This window comes from Vespula pensylvanica, chromosome 2 (genome assembly GCF_014466175.1).
Source record: "Vespula pensylvanica isolate Volc-1 chromosome 2, ASM1446617v1, whole genome shotgun sequence".
NCBI lineage: Eukaryota > Metazoa > Arthropoda > Insecta > Hymenoptera > Vespidae > Vespula > Vespula pensylvanica.
The window spans coordinates 9241519-9254783 of NC_057686.1; the positions used below are offsets into that span (position 1 = coordinate 9241519).

The 13265-nt window shown below is 41.3% G+C and overlaps 3 protein-coding genes across 3 annotated transcripts; all 3 read right to left on the reverse strand.

The window, feature by feature from the left end:
* Positions 1-390: 390 nt before the first annotated feature.
* Positions 391-2032, reverse strand: LOC122637522. Its single transcript, XM_043829703.1, has 3 exons — positions 1601-2032; positions 1246-1418; positions 391-1174 (listed from the first exon to the last, which is right to left on the reverse strand). Exons 1-3 carry the CDS (start codon positions 1861-1863, stop codon positions 849-851), a joined length of 762 nt encoding a protein of 253 aa, XP_043685638.1. The 5' UTR covers positions 1864-2032; the 3' UTR covers positions 391-848.
* Positions 2033-6734: 4702 nt separating this feature from the next.
* LOC122627344 lies at positions 6735-7598 on the reverse strand. The gene is made up of 2 exons (XM_043808424.1): positions 7106-7598; positions 6735-7027 (listed from the first exon to the last, which is right to left on the reverse strand). The coding sequence occupies exons 1-2, from the start codon at positions 7596-7598 to the stop codon at positions 6735-6737; spliced, it is 786 nt and encodes a 261-aa protein (XP_043664359.1).
* Positions 7599-10621: 3023 nt separating this feature from the next.
* Positions 10622-12763, reverse strand: LOC122637521. The gene is made up of 3 exons (XM_043829702.1): positions 12501-12763; positions 12194-12369; positions 10622-11159 (listed from the first exon to the last, which is right to left on the reverse strand). The coding sequence occupies exons 1-3, from the start codon at positions 12761-12763 to the stop codon at positions 10765-10767; spliced, it is 834 nt and encodes a 277-aa protein (XP_043685637.1). The 3' UTR covers positions 10622-10764.
* Positions 12764-13265: the final 502 nt, after the last annotated feature.

Genomic DNA, 13265 nt, shown 5'->3' on the forward strand with positions numbered 1-13265 from the left:
TGATTCCATCGTATAAAATAATTTATTTATAAATAATGCGATAAGAGAGAGAGTTACATGAGGATCCCGACGCATTGTCGGTGTATAAATAATCATTGGATTAAAACTGATGAGTCCACGTGAGTACTGACTAAGAGTAGAACAGCGTTCGACAAAGACACCAGGAAGAGTTGACGTCGCTCCTTATGGTCTTCCTCCAAACAGTTATCTATGAATGGTACTCGCGCAACGAAATGATGACGGCCAACGCCATTATTCTTACGTAAATGAGATAGAGTTCGTACTTCTTAAAATCATTTGTATCTTGCTCGTTACTTCGTCTTCTCCTTTCTTTCTCTCTCTCTTCTCTCTCTCTCTCTCTCTCCCTCTCTCTCTCTCTCTCTCTCTCTCTCTCTCTCTCTCTCTCTCTCTCTCTGTCTCTTTTGTTTTTTGGTCATTATGCTCGAAATTGTCGATACACTATCTCACGGCACTTGTCGAAGAAAAAACTTAAAACGGCGGAGTCTCTTTTAACACCGATTTAGCAATGTTTAAACGATTTAGTCTGTGTTTTTATAGATCGTCCACGTCGCGTCACAAGTATCGATATAAAGTTTAGTAAAAAAAGATAGAAGAGAAAAGAGAGAAAACGTAAAAATCTCGTTGTCGAAGGAACGTCCATCCGTCCGTGTGAGTCGAATGTTTGGAGAAGCGTTTCGACGGTGATCGTCGAGAATAAGTGGAAGGGTGGAGAGCACAGCCGAGGCAATCCTTTCGACGATTTCGCTAAGAACGCAGCGACGATCGTCCTTTGTACGAAGGTAGATGAGTTAGATGTGGTGGAGACTTTTGATGTCCTCTTGAAGAAACTATTCGGATGGCTTGTACGCGCTGTAGGCGAGATCGGATCCAGCGGATCTTGCCCAGCCATGATGGTCACCATGATCGGCCTCGTAATGAGCATGGCTGTGAACCGGATGAGCGACGACCTCGTAACTCTGATTCTTGCTAGCTAGAAGTTTTTGAAGTCCGATGATAGCACTAATAATTAGGGCGATCTTGCCGATGACGAGGGCTTTAAAAGCAAGCAGAGCGAGGGCACCGAGAGCAAGCGGGATCAGAATAGCTGCTTTTGCTTTTACGAGAAGTAAGATCGGTAATAAGGATTTCACGATCTTCTTCTTCTTTCCACGAGCTGCAAAAGAAAGATATCATTCAGTGAATGTGTCTTAAACTATTCAAAAAAAATAATCCAATAATCGTTACCTTCGTCCAAGGAACGAGAGAATTCTTCTGGAAGACTGAGTTCTACAGTATGGGTTGAAAGAAATCGGGCCGTCCTGTCTACGATAGCTTGATCGATCGCAGCTTCCTTGGCTTCAACTTCAGTCGGCAGGGAACTTTCGATATCATTAAATGACCTTGCGTTGTCAACACGGCTGAAAAAACGTACATTTTCAATAAAATATCAATACCAAGTTACCTAAGCTTGTTTAATAATAGGGAAAATAAAGTTATAATAATCCTTTGAGTCGTCTTGTGTAACTATTATTAATCCCAGTGAGATCTATTCATATTCCACGAAAGAATACCATAACCGTCGGATTTTCTCGATCCTTACCTATTGCTCTTGGCTTCCTCGGTTTGGACAATCCTGAATCCATCGATGACATTGATATCACTTGCCCTAGCAGCTCTATCGACGAAACGTAAAGCCTTCAACTTCAGACAGACGGAAAGATCCGATTCACCGGAGCAAGAAGCGTAAACGTCGAGAGCCTCTTCAAGAATCGAAGGACTTTGTACGACTTCCTGCGTTGTTGGAGCACCATAAGCGACCGTCAGGAACGCTCCAACAATAATGAATCCGAAAATCCTCGACATTTTGTCTGCTTTTCTTTTTCTTCTCCTTAATCGGTAATTACAAAATACACCAAAAGTAGCCGCGACTCGTTTTCTCTTTCTCTCCTTATCGATGGTCCTCTAGTTCGATGTTATTATTATTGATACAATACGTGTATATCTCCACCCGGAAGCTGCTCGATGTTCGAACGACTACGGCGATCGTATCGACACTGCCCGAAAGAATCACGATTGCTGCCTTTTATCCTCGTCGCGAAAGGGGTCCGCGTACGTCTTTGAAATTTTGATGGCCCCCACCGAGGACCCCCGCTGCCGCCACCGCCACCGCCATCGGTGCTTCCGCTGCCACCGTCGACTTTACAACCCATTCGAGCTATTGGTTCTCCTCGAGGCGCTCTCGACCAAACGTCCTCTCCGTCTTCTCATCTACTCACCTCTCTTTTGACGCACCTTCATGAGCAGTTAGCTCTTCCATCAATGCTCTTCTTCTTCTTCTTCGTCTTCTTCTTCTTCTGAATCTTCCTTCTCTTTTTCATCTTTGTCTTTACATACTTGCAGTGTACATACTCACTTAGCTCGTTTGTGTATACAACGGGTGCCCTGCACACGTCTCTCTTGGTATGGCCTACAGAAGAGAAACCTGTGAATAAGATAAAAAGAGAGAAGAGAAGAAGAGAGAGAGGTAAGAAGAGAGAGAGAAGAGGGGAGCGAAAAAAACACGTGCCCACGCATCATCGAGTTTATTCTTCATCTTTTTTCTTTCCCAATTCTACGTGTCTCATCGAATCTTGAGGAAGGAGACGATGCGGCGGCAGGTCAAAGGCACCAAAAGATATCGAAACGATACGAGCGTTGAACACGAACCGGCCCTCCCTAGCCATTTCCGGTAAGAGTTCTCCTGTCATTGGATATTCAACTTTCAATTATAAGACTTATGGAGAAAGACCGTGCTTTTGTATTCGAAATAGGTAAGCCAGCTTGAAGTAACACTTGCAATAACTCTGTCTATTACACTCCTATTTTTGATGAAAATGATACAAAGTTCGTTCGAATAATTCAATCAGAATTCACTTGGGGATTCCAGCTCGAGAGAGTTCGAAGATAGAACTATCGAACGCTTTCTAAGTGATACTCCTGAAATTGAATGGACAAACGCTCCTTTTACCCGACTATTTGAACAGAGTAAAACTCTGCTGGAATAAGTCGCCAAGAGTGCAGCCATAACGCTCTCATTCCGTTTTCTTTGCAGAAGAGAAAACCGTCGAATGCTGCGTAAGAAATCTTCATCATAGCAAAAATATTCGTATAACTGAGAATAACGCTGCTGATGGTTTCCTATGGATAAGGCAGGTAACACGTGCCGGGCCATACGAGAAAGTATCTTTCCATCAACCATCCCATATAGTTTTGTACATCTGCAGACCAGGTTGCGTCAGACGGTGACCTATCTTCGAAGTGATATCGATGAGTTCCGTTCGAAGTGATTGGTCTTGCCTAAAGAATCTCAATTGATCTAAAGAATCTAATTTTAAATTCAAGCTAAGCTAGACTACAAAAATTCATGATTGAACAATAAATCCGAGTTTCAGAATAAAAATTGTTCTGAACCGTAAGTAGGTCATCGACTAAATAACACATTGAAATAATCAAATGGATTTTTCTGATAACTGTAATTCGCGATTGAGCAAGCGAAGATCTCAGCATTCCTCAATATTTCCTTCCTCTACCCCAACTAGTATACTGATTCTTTCGTCGAAAGGCATGTAATTCCTCGATGGGACAGTTCGATAGATCGTTTCATGGAGGACAAATTTAATACCTTCTTTTCATAAGACACAAATTCGGAGTCGGTAATACTCGTTTGAAATTAATATATTCCAGTGGCTGTCGCGCGAAACGTTTAACGGTTTTTCATGGAATGTAGCGTGCGCGCGCGCGCACGTGCAAGTTGGGACCACGCCAAAGACTTCTTCGAGAATGAGAGCCGCGCCCGCTTCTTGCCCATGACCTCGAAGGCTTTCTCACCTTCCTCTTCCTTCTTCTTCGTTTCTGTCCTAAAAATAGTCACTCTAATCAATGGAATAGAAATTGACAAAGCCTAATGAATAATACAGCTAATAACAAAGGCAAATCTAATGTGGGAAAAAATTCAATAAAGGATTACAGACTTTCTCTGAGCTTTGTATCTAAGCATGATTCTTAACAAAATTAGAACTAGTATATGAGGTTTTATTCATGTAGCTTGTATTTGTTGTCATTTATTTATTGTTGAATATTTAAATCATATTCTAAACTCTGAACTTTTACTATTATTATTTAATTTAAAATAGAAATTAAATGGTCTAGGATATCGTACAATTAAATTTTCAATTCTTTTAATCTTATTTTCTGACAATCCGATACTACGCACGTGTCAAGTCAGATAGTAAGAATAATAAATAATTGTTTCTGCTGTTATTATACGATTGTTAAGAATTTATTAATTACGCTAGAGCTGAATATTTTTCTCATAGTATTCAATCTCAGTGAAATTAATAATCGTATCTTTCCATTTTTTCTCTTTTCTAATTTTTCTTTTTTTTTCTCACATCTGATCCATTCCTAAAAATTTCCATATATATCTTTCGATATCTTTCGTCTACCCAGAAATAATTTTTATTTTCAGATCCCTTTTTTATTTTTTGTCGAGAAACTAAAAGATTCGACAATTAATCACAAAATAATCAAATGACATAAAGCTAATCTCGAAAATGTCTGTTCAGAGCTGGGTACTCGCTGTGCACGTCCGGTAATGGAACACTTTCCTCTCGACGACGTCGGCGAGAGTGAACTCGAGAGGATCGAGGTCAGGTCAAGGCCCCAGCGAAGCGAGGCCTCCGCATTGCCTTCTCGAATCTCCTTCGTCTTTCTCTTCTCTCTCTTTCTTCCTCTCAGTATATTCTTCTTTCTTTCTTCCCCTTTCCTTCGTTTTCTTGTCGTCTTTCATCTCCACCTGAAGGAAGAACTTTCGCGTTTTATGACGACGCTATGCCATGAACGAAAAGAAGCAAGGTGGGCGTACACCAATATGTATGAATGACTATAATAAGAATGGTAAGATATCGTGCTTCGAAAAAATTTGATATTTAGAATGAAATAAAAAAATTGACATTTATGGTTTAAAATTCGAAGCTGACGTTTTTTACAGTAATTAGAACGAACAAACATAACATATATCAATTTCTTTAAAAGATATCCGTTACTAACGTTTATTATATTTTACAAAAGAATTCAAAGGACTAGCGTATCATTCATTATACACTGGCACGTGTTTCGATAAGTCATTTTATGAATTTATTAGTCGTAAAATTTCGTAAAACTTCGCCACTCTTCAATGAAAACGTTTCGATAATAGAAAGAAACACATTCAACTTCAATTAGGAATCAGAATAAAGAAATTAATACTCACAATTTCAGAATAAAGAAATATTCATTCGCAATTAGAAATTAGAATAAGGAAATAAAGAGATTTTGCTACGTGACTATCGCAAATAAGGATTATCGATACCTAGGCATAGCATATATATTTCGCATGGCTCAGTTGACTATTAAGGAAACGATCGAACGAATGAACGCAACATCGTAAAGTTTCACCGAAGAAAGAAACGATCGAAAGGTTCAAGAAGTAGTCGGAGCGACTTTCGAAGATGGAACGAGAAGGGCCGCAGGATGCGAAGAAGGAGAAAGATTCGAAGCCAGCAGCTACTTCGAAACGGGACTGGCCGGTCCGAAGGAACATTTGAAGATCGATGAACCTTAAGTGAGAACGAGAAAGAGAGAGAAAGAGAGAGTTTCATGAAGTTGAAAAAGAAGGAGAAGGGCAGAGCGAGGCCTCCAACTTTTTCTTGACGATGGTAGAGAGTGTTAGGCGCACCTTGAAAAGACAGCCCGCCGCGGATGCTGACCAAGCTGGACGCGCGCGGCCTGCTCGGCCTGGTTTACTTCTCAGCTTGTTGCGTCCTACGTCTTCGTCTGTATGCGTGCATGCGTGGACGGATGTAGAGACGCGCGTAAGGTGCGCGTTTTGTGCGTCCGTCTTTACCGCGACTTTGCCGGCCGGTCGCGTAACTCGTATGTAGGTAACGAGTTATCTCTCTCCCTCCCTCCCTCTCTCCCTCTCTCTCTCTCTCTCTCTCTCTCTCTCTCTCTCTCTCTCTCTTGCTTCTCAACCTTCTTCCGCGTTTTCTCAAACGACGGGACGGACCTCCCAGAGACGGAAGTCTTCTCTCGTACGTCCTGCATCAGCGTCTCTACAATCTTTGGGAAAATGCTTTCCTTCGAGATTTCTTTTCGACCGATCAATTATTCGCTCGTTTGGGATCATTGCCACGAAACGATCGCCAGGAAATATTATTTACCGTCGTCAGGCTCCGATTCTTTCGCATGCCTTCTCTCTCAAGACATTATAGGTATCCGTTAACTTTACCCAAATCGTGAGCGTATCGGTCAAGACATACTTACGAAATCTCGCTGAATTTTGACATATCACAAAAAAACATGTATGAGAAACAAAGATCTGGAAATTCTTCTCAAGGACGCATTGCTACATTAATCTTCATTTTAATTTAATTAATTTATTCGTTTCTCTATAAATATACATGTCTTGTGTTTACACAAATGCGACAAAAAAGATCATCGCGATCACATGTGGTATAATAAATATTTGCGAATGGTAACGGTGATCGATGAAAGAATGAAAAGAAAATGGAGAAAAAAGGATAAGAAAGTGAAGAAAAGAGATAGGTATCGCTATATATAAAAGGATGTAATAAAGAGGAAGGATGTTTGAAGATAAATATTAAAAAGAAATGTATGGATTGGAGACTTCTACGATTAGATCAATCGCGCTAAATTTATGTCGACGATGGCTTGTATGCAGAATATGCGAGTTCATGACTCGACCTCGCCCAACCACTGGATCCGTGTCCTCCTGCTGCCACTTGCACAACCTCGTGTCCGTGCTCGTGACCACTAGATACAAGCTTCTTTAGACCGATGATCGATGCTAAGACGAGAGCTAGTTTACTGACGATTAATGCTTTGCCAGCCAGGAGAGCCAGAGCACCAAGAGCTAAAGGTACCAGAGTTCCACCGATCAACAAAGGAATTGCAAGAAGTCCTCCCATTTTATTTTTTTTCCTTCGACCTATGACGAGAAAAATCATCTTATGTAAAAGAAAAATTACGAATCATCTGAAATGATCACGGATGTCTTGATTCTTACCTTCTTCACTGAAACTTCGCTGAAGTTCCTCGACGTTTGGCAGTTTCATTTTCAATGTATGACTTTGGACAAACTTGACGATCCTATCGAAGATCATGCCGTTTAGAGCTTCTTCCTTGTCATCCAAAGCTCTAGGCAAATTAGCTTCAATTTCTTTCAAAGATTTTGGTACTTCTTCTTCCCCATTAGATCCTTCCCTCAGGAAAGTCACACCATCGGCAACGTCGAGCTGCGCACTCCTCGAAACCCTGTCCATAGCTGAAAGAAGCCTCAATTTCAAGCAAGGGCTGACGTTGACCCCTTCTTCGGAACACTCCTTATAGATTTGATAGACGTATCGCATCTCGTTAAAGAAGTTGTTCATGCTAGATCTAGCCGTATCCTCCTCGACGAAGTTGGATGTTGGGTTCGCCTCGACCGACCTTGCCATGTTCGTGACGAGGAGGAGACCAAGACAGAATAGGACAGCTCGTCTCTGCACAACGTTTTTCATTTTCTACGGACTTTTTAATACCAGCTGCAAAAACAAAGCTACGATTAACGACCGAGTAGAACATATCGAAACAAGATGAAAGAATAGGAGACATCAAGATCATTCGGACTCAAATCCTTTCGCGAGACTCTACGATCGATCGGAAAACAATCTCTGAATTCTTTAGAACCGGCATTGGATAAATGTAAACAAAACACATGCGTACCTTCTTTCACTTTTTGAAATATCGTCCACACAGAGTCGAATCTAAAAGATCGATCCTCCCTCTCTCTCTTTCTCTCCCCACTTCTTCACACCTTCTGTTTGCTTGCTAATGCGTGCAATGCCTTTTGAAACTTCTTAAGTTAGCACTGACAGCCGGTTTACTCTCCTATCACACTGAGATGCGTGTCTATCTTGAGAGCTCACACTATGTGGACTGTACGTAACGGAAGCCCTGCCCTAGCTCTATATATCTGGTCAGGTATACCTCCGTACTCGGCGATATTCCCCCCACTTTCATTCCTAGACCCGTACAGACTTACCACTATCGTACGCAATACCATTTTCATGGCTGCTCGCCACACCGGAACGGCTCTTTTACTCCTCTAACGAAGCGATCATAAGGGGTTGGGGAAGTCTGGACCGAGCGTCGCTGTCGAAGAGAATGTCCGGTATCCTCCATAAAAACCCCACCAGAATTCGTTCTAGCCTTTACTTTTGCCATGCACGATTTAACCGATCTTCTTCTTTCTAATCTCCACGCTGACCGACCGAACCGCTCGTAAATTTCTACCTACCACTTCAATTCTTTTATTCTTAGTCGATTTCGATCCGCTTTACGAATGGTCGCCAAAGCTCCACCCATTGCATTTACCAACTCTTTTTTCTTGATCTGCTCTTCTTCGTCGAGTCGAGTCCAATGCTTCGTCGGAGGGAGCGAAAACGAAAGGAGAGAATCTATCGCTGGAATTGTTTTAGAGAGTTCCGGATCTCCGTGTTCCTTTTCCCGTGAGAATATAAACCTTGAGAACAATTACAGGAAAGTAGACTTGAATGCGATTTAGAATTCGTTTCTCGCGTAGTTCGATCTCTAACACGGATCTACCGATTTCGATTTCGATTGTAAGAATTTTCTGCGTTACAGAAACGAGACAAAAAAATATTCATGACGTCCCGTAGAAGCTTGGCTAAAGAGAGAAATACTTTGTCACGCTTGTTAACGATCGCATTCGTGCATGCATCCAGAAAATTCGATAAACGTTGCTAGCTAAACGGATGTAGGAACAACTCTTTGTGCGAAAAGCAGATATGCAAAAGGGATGCTAAAAAAAGACAAAGTACAATGTAAATTGTTGAGAAATAGCCGCATTTGGAAACAAGTCTTTGTATTAATTAACGACGCACACGTATACACGTCGTTACGCTTCTCTCGAGCACTTTAATCTATTTCTTCTCGTCCGCTTCCTCCCTCGCATCTGTGTCTCCGTTCTGTTGTGATGCGCGCGAGTGGGCATGCGAGTTGTGAAACTGGGTCGTACCAAGTGAAAACGCTCAACACGCGTTAACGAAGATACATGTCGATGTATGGCAGAGGAGGAAAGAGACTCTTGAGCTAATAGCCAAGTTCATGGACTCGCTCGAGCATCGAAAACATCCTAGCTATGTACATAAGTTTACATTTTACGTGCGCATAAGCTGTATAATTTTTGGCATGGAAATAGGAGAGCAAGGTCTACATTATCTTCCTTGTCTTCTTCTCTTCTTCCTCCTTGCAGATATCGCAAACGGAACTTCGATGTATCACCGATTTCTCGTAGGCCATTGCGTGAAAACGATCTCTCCTGCGCCTGGCGAAAGCGCGCATCACGAGATATACGTATATATATACTTATCTGTTTGTATATATATTTTTTTGAATTCTATCTTTTATGACACGCATATATTTCGCAAAAAAAAATAAAGCGTTCGAAATTTAGGTCAATTAGCATAGCGTACGTAACAACACACATCCGTATTGAATAAGGGATTGCATTCGATTCTTTTTCCTTTCATTCGTTTCTATACTTATCGTCACTTTCTTTCGTGGAAAAGTTTTAAAGAAAAAAGCTAAGAGAAATTCGTACTACATACGAAAGAAGAAATGTAAATAATTCTCTTAACCATAACTTACGAGGCAAAGCAAATTCGTCTTGTGATCGCATTCATTGTATACAAAACTATACTCATGACACCGTAGCATACATTCATTAGTAATAAACCATAATCAAGCGCATACCTACCTACATATTTATTCTTGAAAATTCCGTAAGACTGGAAAAAAGTTACGGGAAATATAGGTAAATGTCTTCAAATGGAATCGCCTGCCAATCGTTGACTGTGACCTCGAAAATGCACGGCCCGTATAAATAGTGGCGCTTCACAATGAATAGTCGATCATTCTTGCGAAGACCGAGCAATTGTATACATCCTCTTCCTATCTCATTACATTTTTTTCTTGTTTTTTTTATTCTTTCAAAAAAAAAATACGTGTTTTTTCTTTTTTTTATTACAAAAAAGAGAATCATCATAATCATCGTCATCATCATCATCATCATCATCATCATCATCATTTTCGAACAATTGTATTGATAAATAAATATTCTTTTCTGACATATAAGTAACGTATAATAATAAATAACGATCTTCGGCTAACGCTATACATATTACATGTAACAACGAGTATTTCACGGCGATACTGGTTACCGATCAGCATAGCGAACGGTACGCAAAATGATTGAAGATATGAGAAAAGAAAAGATATTGTAGGACAAAGAAGAGGAAATCCTCTCTCGTGTTTTTCTTAACATCCTTATTTGGACGGAAATGGTCATTCCGTTTTCAAGGTATATTAAGAATAACACATTGCGAGATCGATCTATGAAAAGTTTAGGAAAACTAAGTAAAGGAAGTTAAGTAAAGGAAGTTAGGTAAAGGAAGAAGGAAAGTGAGAATAAGATAGGAGAAGAATGGACATTATAAGAAAAGAAGAGAGTAAGGAAATTCTTAAATAAAAGAGATCGAAATCGAGAAGGATAATGAAAGGAATGGCAAACATTCGTGGCAAAAATCGAATCCCTGAAAAAATCATAAAGAAACAAAGAAACGAAAGCAAAGAAAAAAGGAAGAAAAGTTTCTCCGATGAGATTCAAGCATGTGGTTGAGGTTGATGAGCACGATAAGCAATTTCGTGAGCATCTTGCGGAAGACTCCTAGCCCATCCATGTCCACTGCCACCCGAGTAACCACCGTAGTCACCGGCACCACCACCACCACCATATCCACCGTGTCCACCGTCATCGTGACTGACGACGTGGCTGCTGCTATGATGAGGATGCGCTACTACTTCGTACGTCACGTGCTTCTGTTGCGAGCTTAGCAGCTTCTTCAGACCGATTATAGCGGAGATCACAAGAGCGATTTTACCGACTAGAAGGGCTTTACCTGCGATCAAAGCTATTGCACCAAGTGCAAGAGGCAACAGAGCCGCAGCTTTAAAAGCCATCGCCATGAGAATCGGCCCAAGGATTTTCTGCGCTTTCTCTGAAAAATATATTTTATCGTCATTTAAACGAGTTCATTCATTTTACGAATTTTTATTAAAAAGAGGGCATAGTACTTAAAAAAGAATGATTTAAATTGACTATGTCCAATAGATTTAATTCGGCGATCAAAGCGGAACGACATATCGCGAACCTCGTTTACTAAAGACGAGCCTACTTTCTGAACACCGAGCACATGTTATCGTCCTACTCTTTTCACGTGTAATCGCTCCATCAAACGATCAACTAGATTGTCAATACTGTTATACCCAAGAACTAAGTCGTAAATGTTATTTTGAGTAACTTCTCAAAGAAGATGCTCTCTCACGATCCCTAATGATCTTATCTTTCTGGTCTTTGGAACAGAAGACTCGACTTACGGTGTTCATCGGTCAAAGATCATGCGAATCAAGGTCACTGAGTTTCTCGTAACTTTAAGTTAATTCCTCACCAAAATATAAAAAAGAAAGAACAAAGAAAAATAGACGAAGATGAACTCAAGAAGTACGGTCTGTGGAAAAAGTATGTCAAAAATGTTCTCTTCTCCCTCTCAACCACATCTCGCTCATATCTGGTCCCCCAATCGACTCCCAATCTCCCTTCCCTCTCTATTATATCGAGTTGCTTCAAGGGGAAGCGGAACCAGTTTCTCAGTGGGTCAACGTCTGCGACCGGCATCAACTCCCTCCTTTCCTCTTCGATCTTTCGACTCGCGAGCCAACGAAGAAGCCTGAGAGATATTCGCGTAACGTAGCTGACACTGGTTATCTCGTTCCAACCACAAGACTCTTACAAGTAAAAGGATAATTGCATACTCGCGCTGAACAATTCTTACTCGACTATTTAATTTTAGTTACTCGACCTTAGGATAATAATATTCATACAAGCTTTACGACGAACATTTCCAGACTGCGGTTTTTCATTGTCAAAGCTATAAATATTACAAGAAAAAAGAAAGAGAAAGATGGAAAATGCGTTCGATCTCATCCCGTACAGTAGATCTATAAAATGTGTTTAATGAAAGCGTCTACTCACTTTTTTTACCGCGACCCTCCACAGCATTGTCACTGTAATCTTCGAGATTTCGACCAGCAGATTCCATGACGCCCAAAATATCGCTGCCCTTTAGGTCAACTTTGACCGAATGTGTCCTCAAGAACCTACCGAGTCTGTCGAACAGGAGAGTATCCAGATCCGTCGATTCGATCGATCTGCGAAGAAAAGAAGGCGGTAGCGGTTAAGATCGATCTCAAGTTCATTAAACTTAGAATTTTCGAATTAAGCACTTCGTAATATGCTTCATAGTTAAACGAATGAACGTCACGATAATACTCGAACAGACCTCGGTGCTCCTTCCTCTGCGTTGGACGTCTTTACGACCGTGATGCCCTCTGATAACATGATATCTTCCTTATCAGCTAGCATCTTGTCGACGTAAGCGAAGACTTTGTACTTTATACAACTTATTGATTCTTTCTTAAGACAGTCATTGTATATCGTTGCCATTAGATCGTTCTCACTTCCGGTTGTCTTCTCGCTTGTCGGCAGTGCCATACTCTGACACGCCAAAAGAAAGCACAATATCGTCACTGATTTGCTCGCCATATTGCTATCGAGTTTTCTTCGATTGAACCGATTCGATTTCGGGACGGAACTTTCCGTTGGTTCCGCCTAAAAGAAAGATCCTCTTCTCTTCTTCCCTTTCTTCTCCTTCTTCCTCTTCTTTTTGCTTTCAGAGCCTCGTGGCGATGAATGTGAGGAGAACGAAAGATGTTCCTCCAAGTAGCGCCGATCCTGTCTCGTGTGTTATGTCTAAAAGAGGTTCCTTTGCTTTTATACCGAAGTATCGCACACGAAAGGGGAGAACTATCGTGGGGCCACGGTTCGGGCCATCAGGAGTTCGCCTTCCTCTCTCGAATGCGCTCTCTCGTTTCTTCCCCTCTCCACATCGTCTTACCGATCTTACCTCCTTTTCCTCCTTGTGCCTCCTTCCTTCCCTCGATTCCACGCGATGCAACGCGATTCTTTCGTCGATCCCCCACCAGCCGGCCCACCTTCGATAATCTTTCGACTCCACCACCAAGAGCTCTATTACCCTACCCTTCAT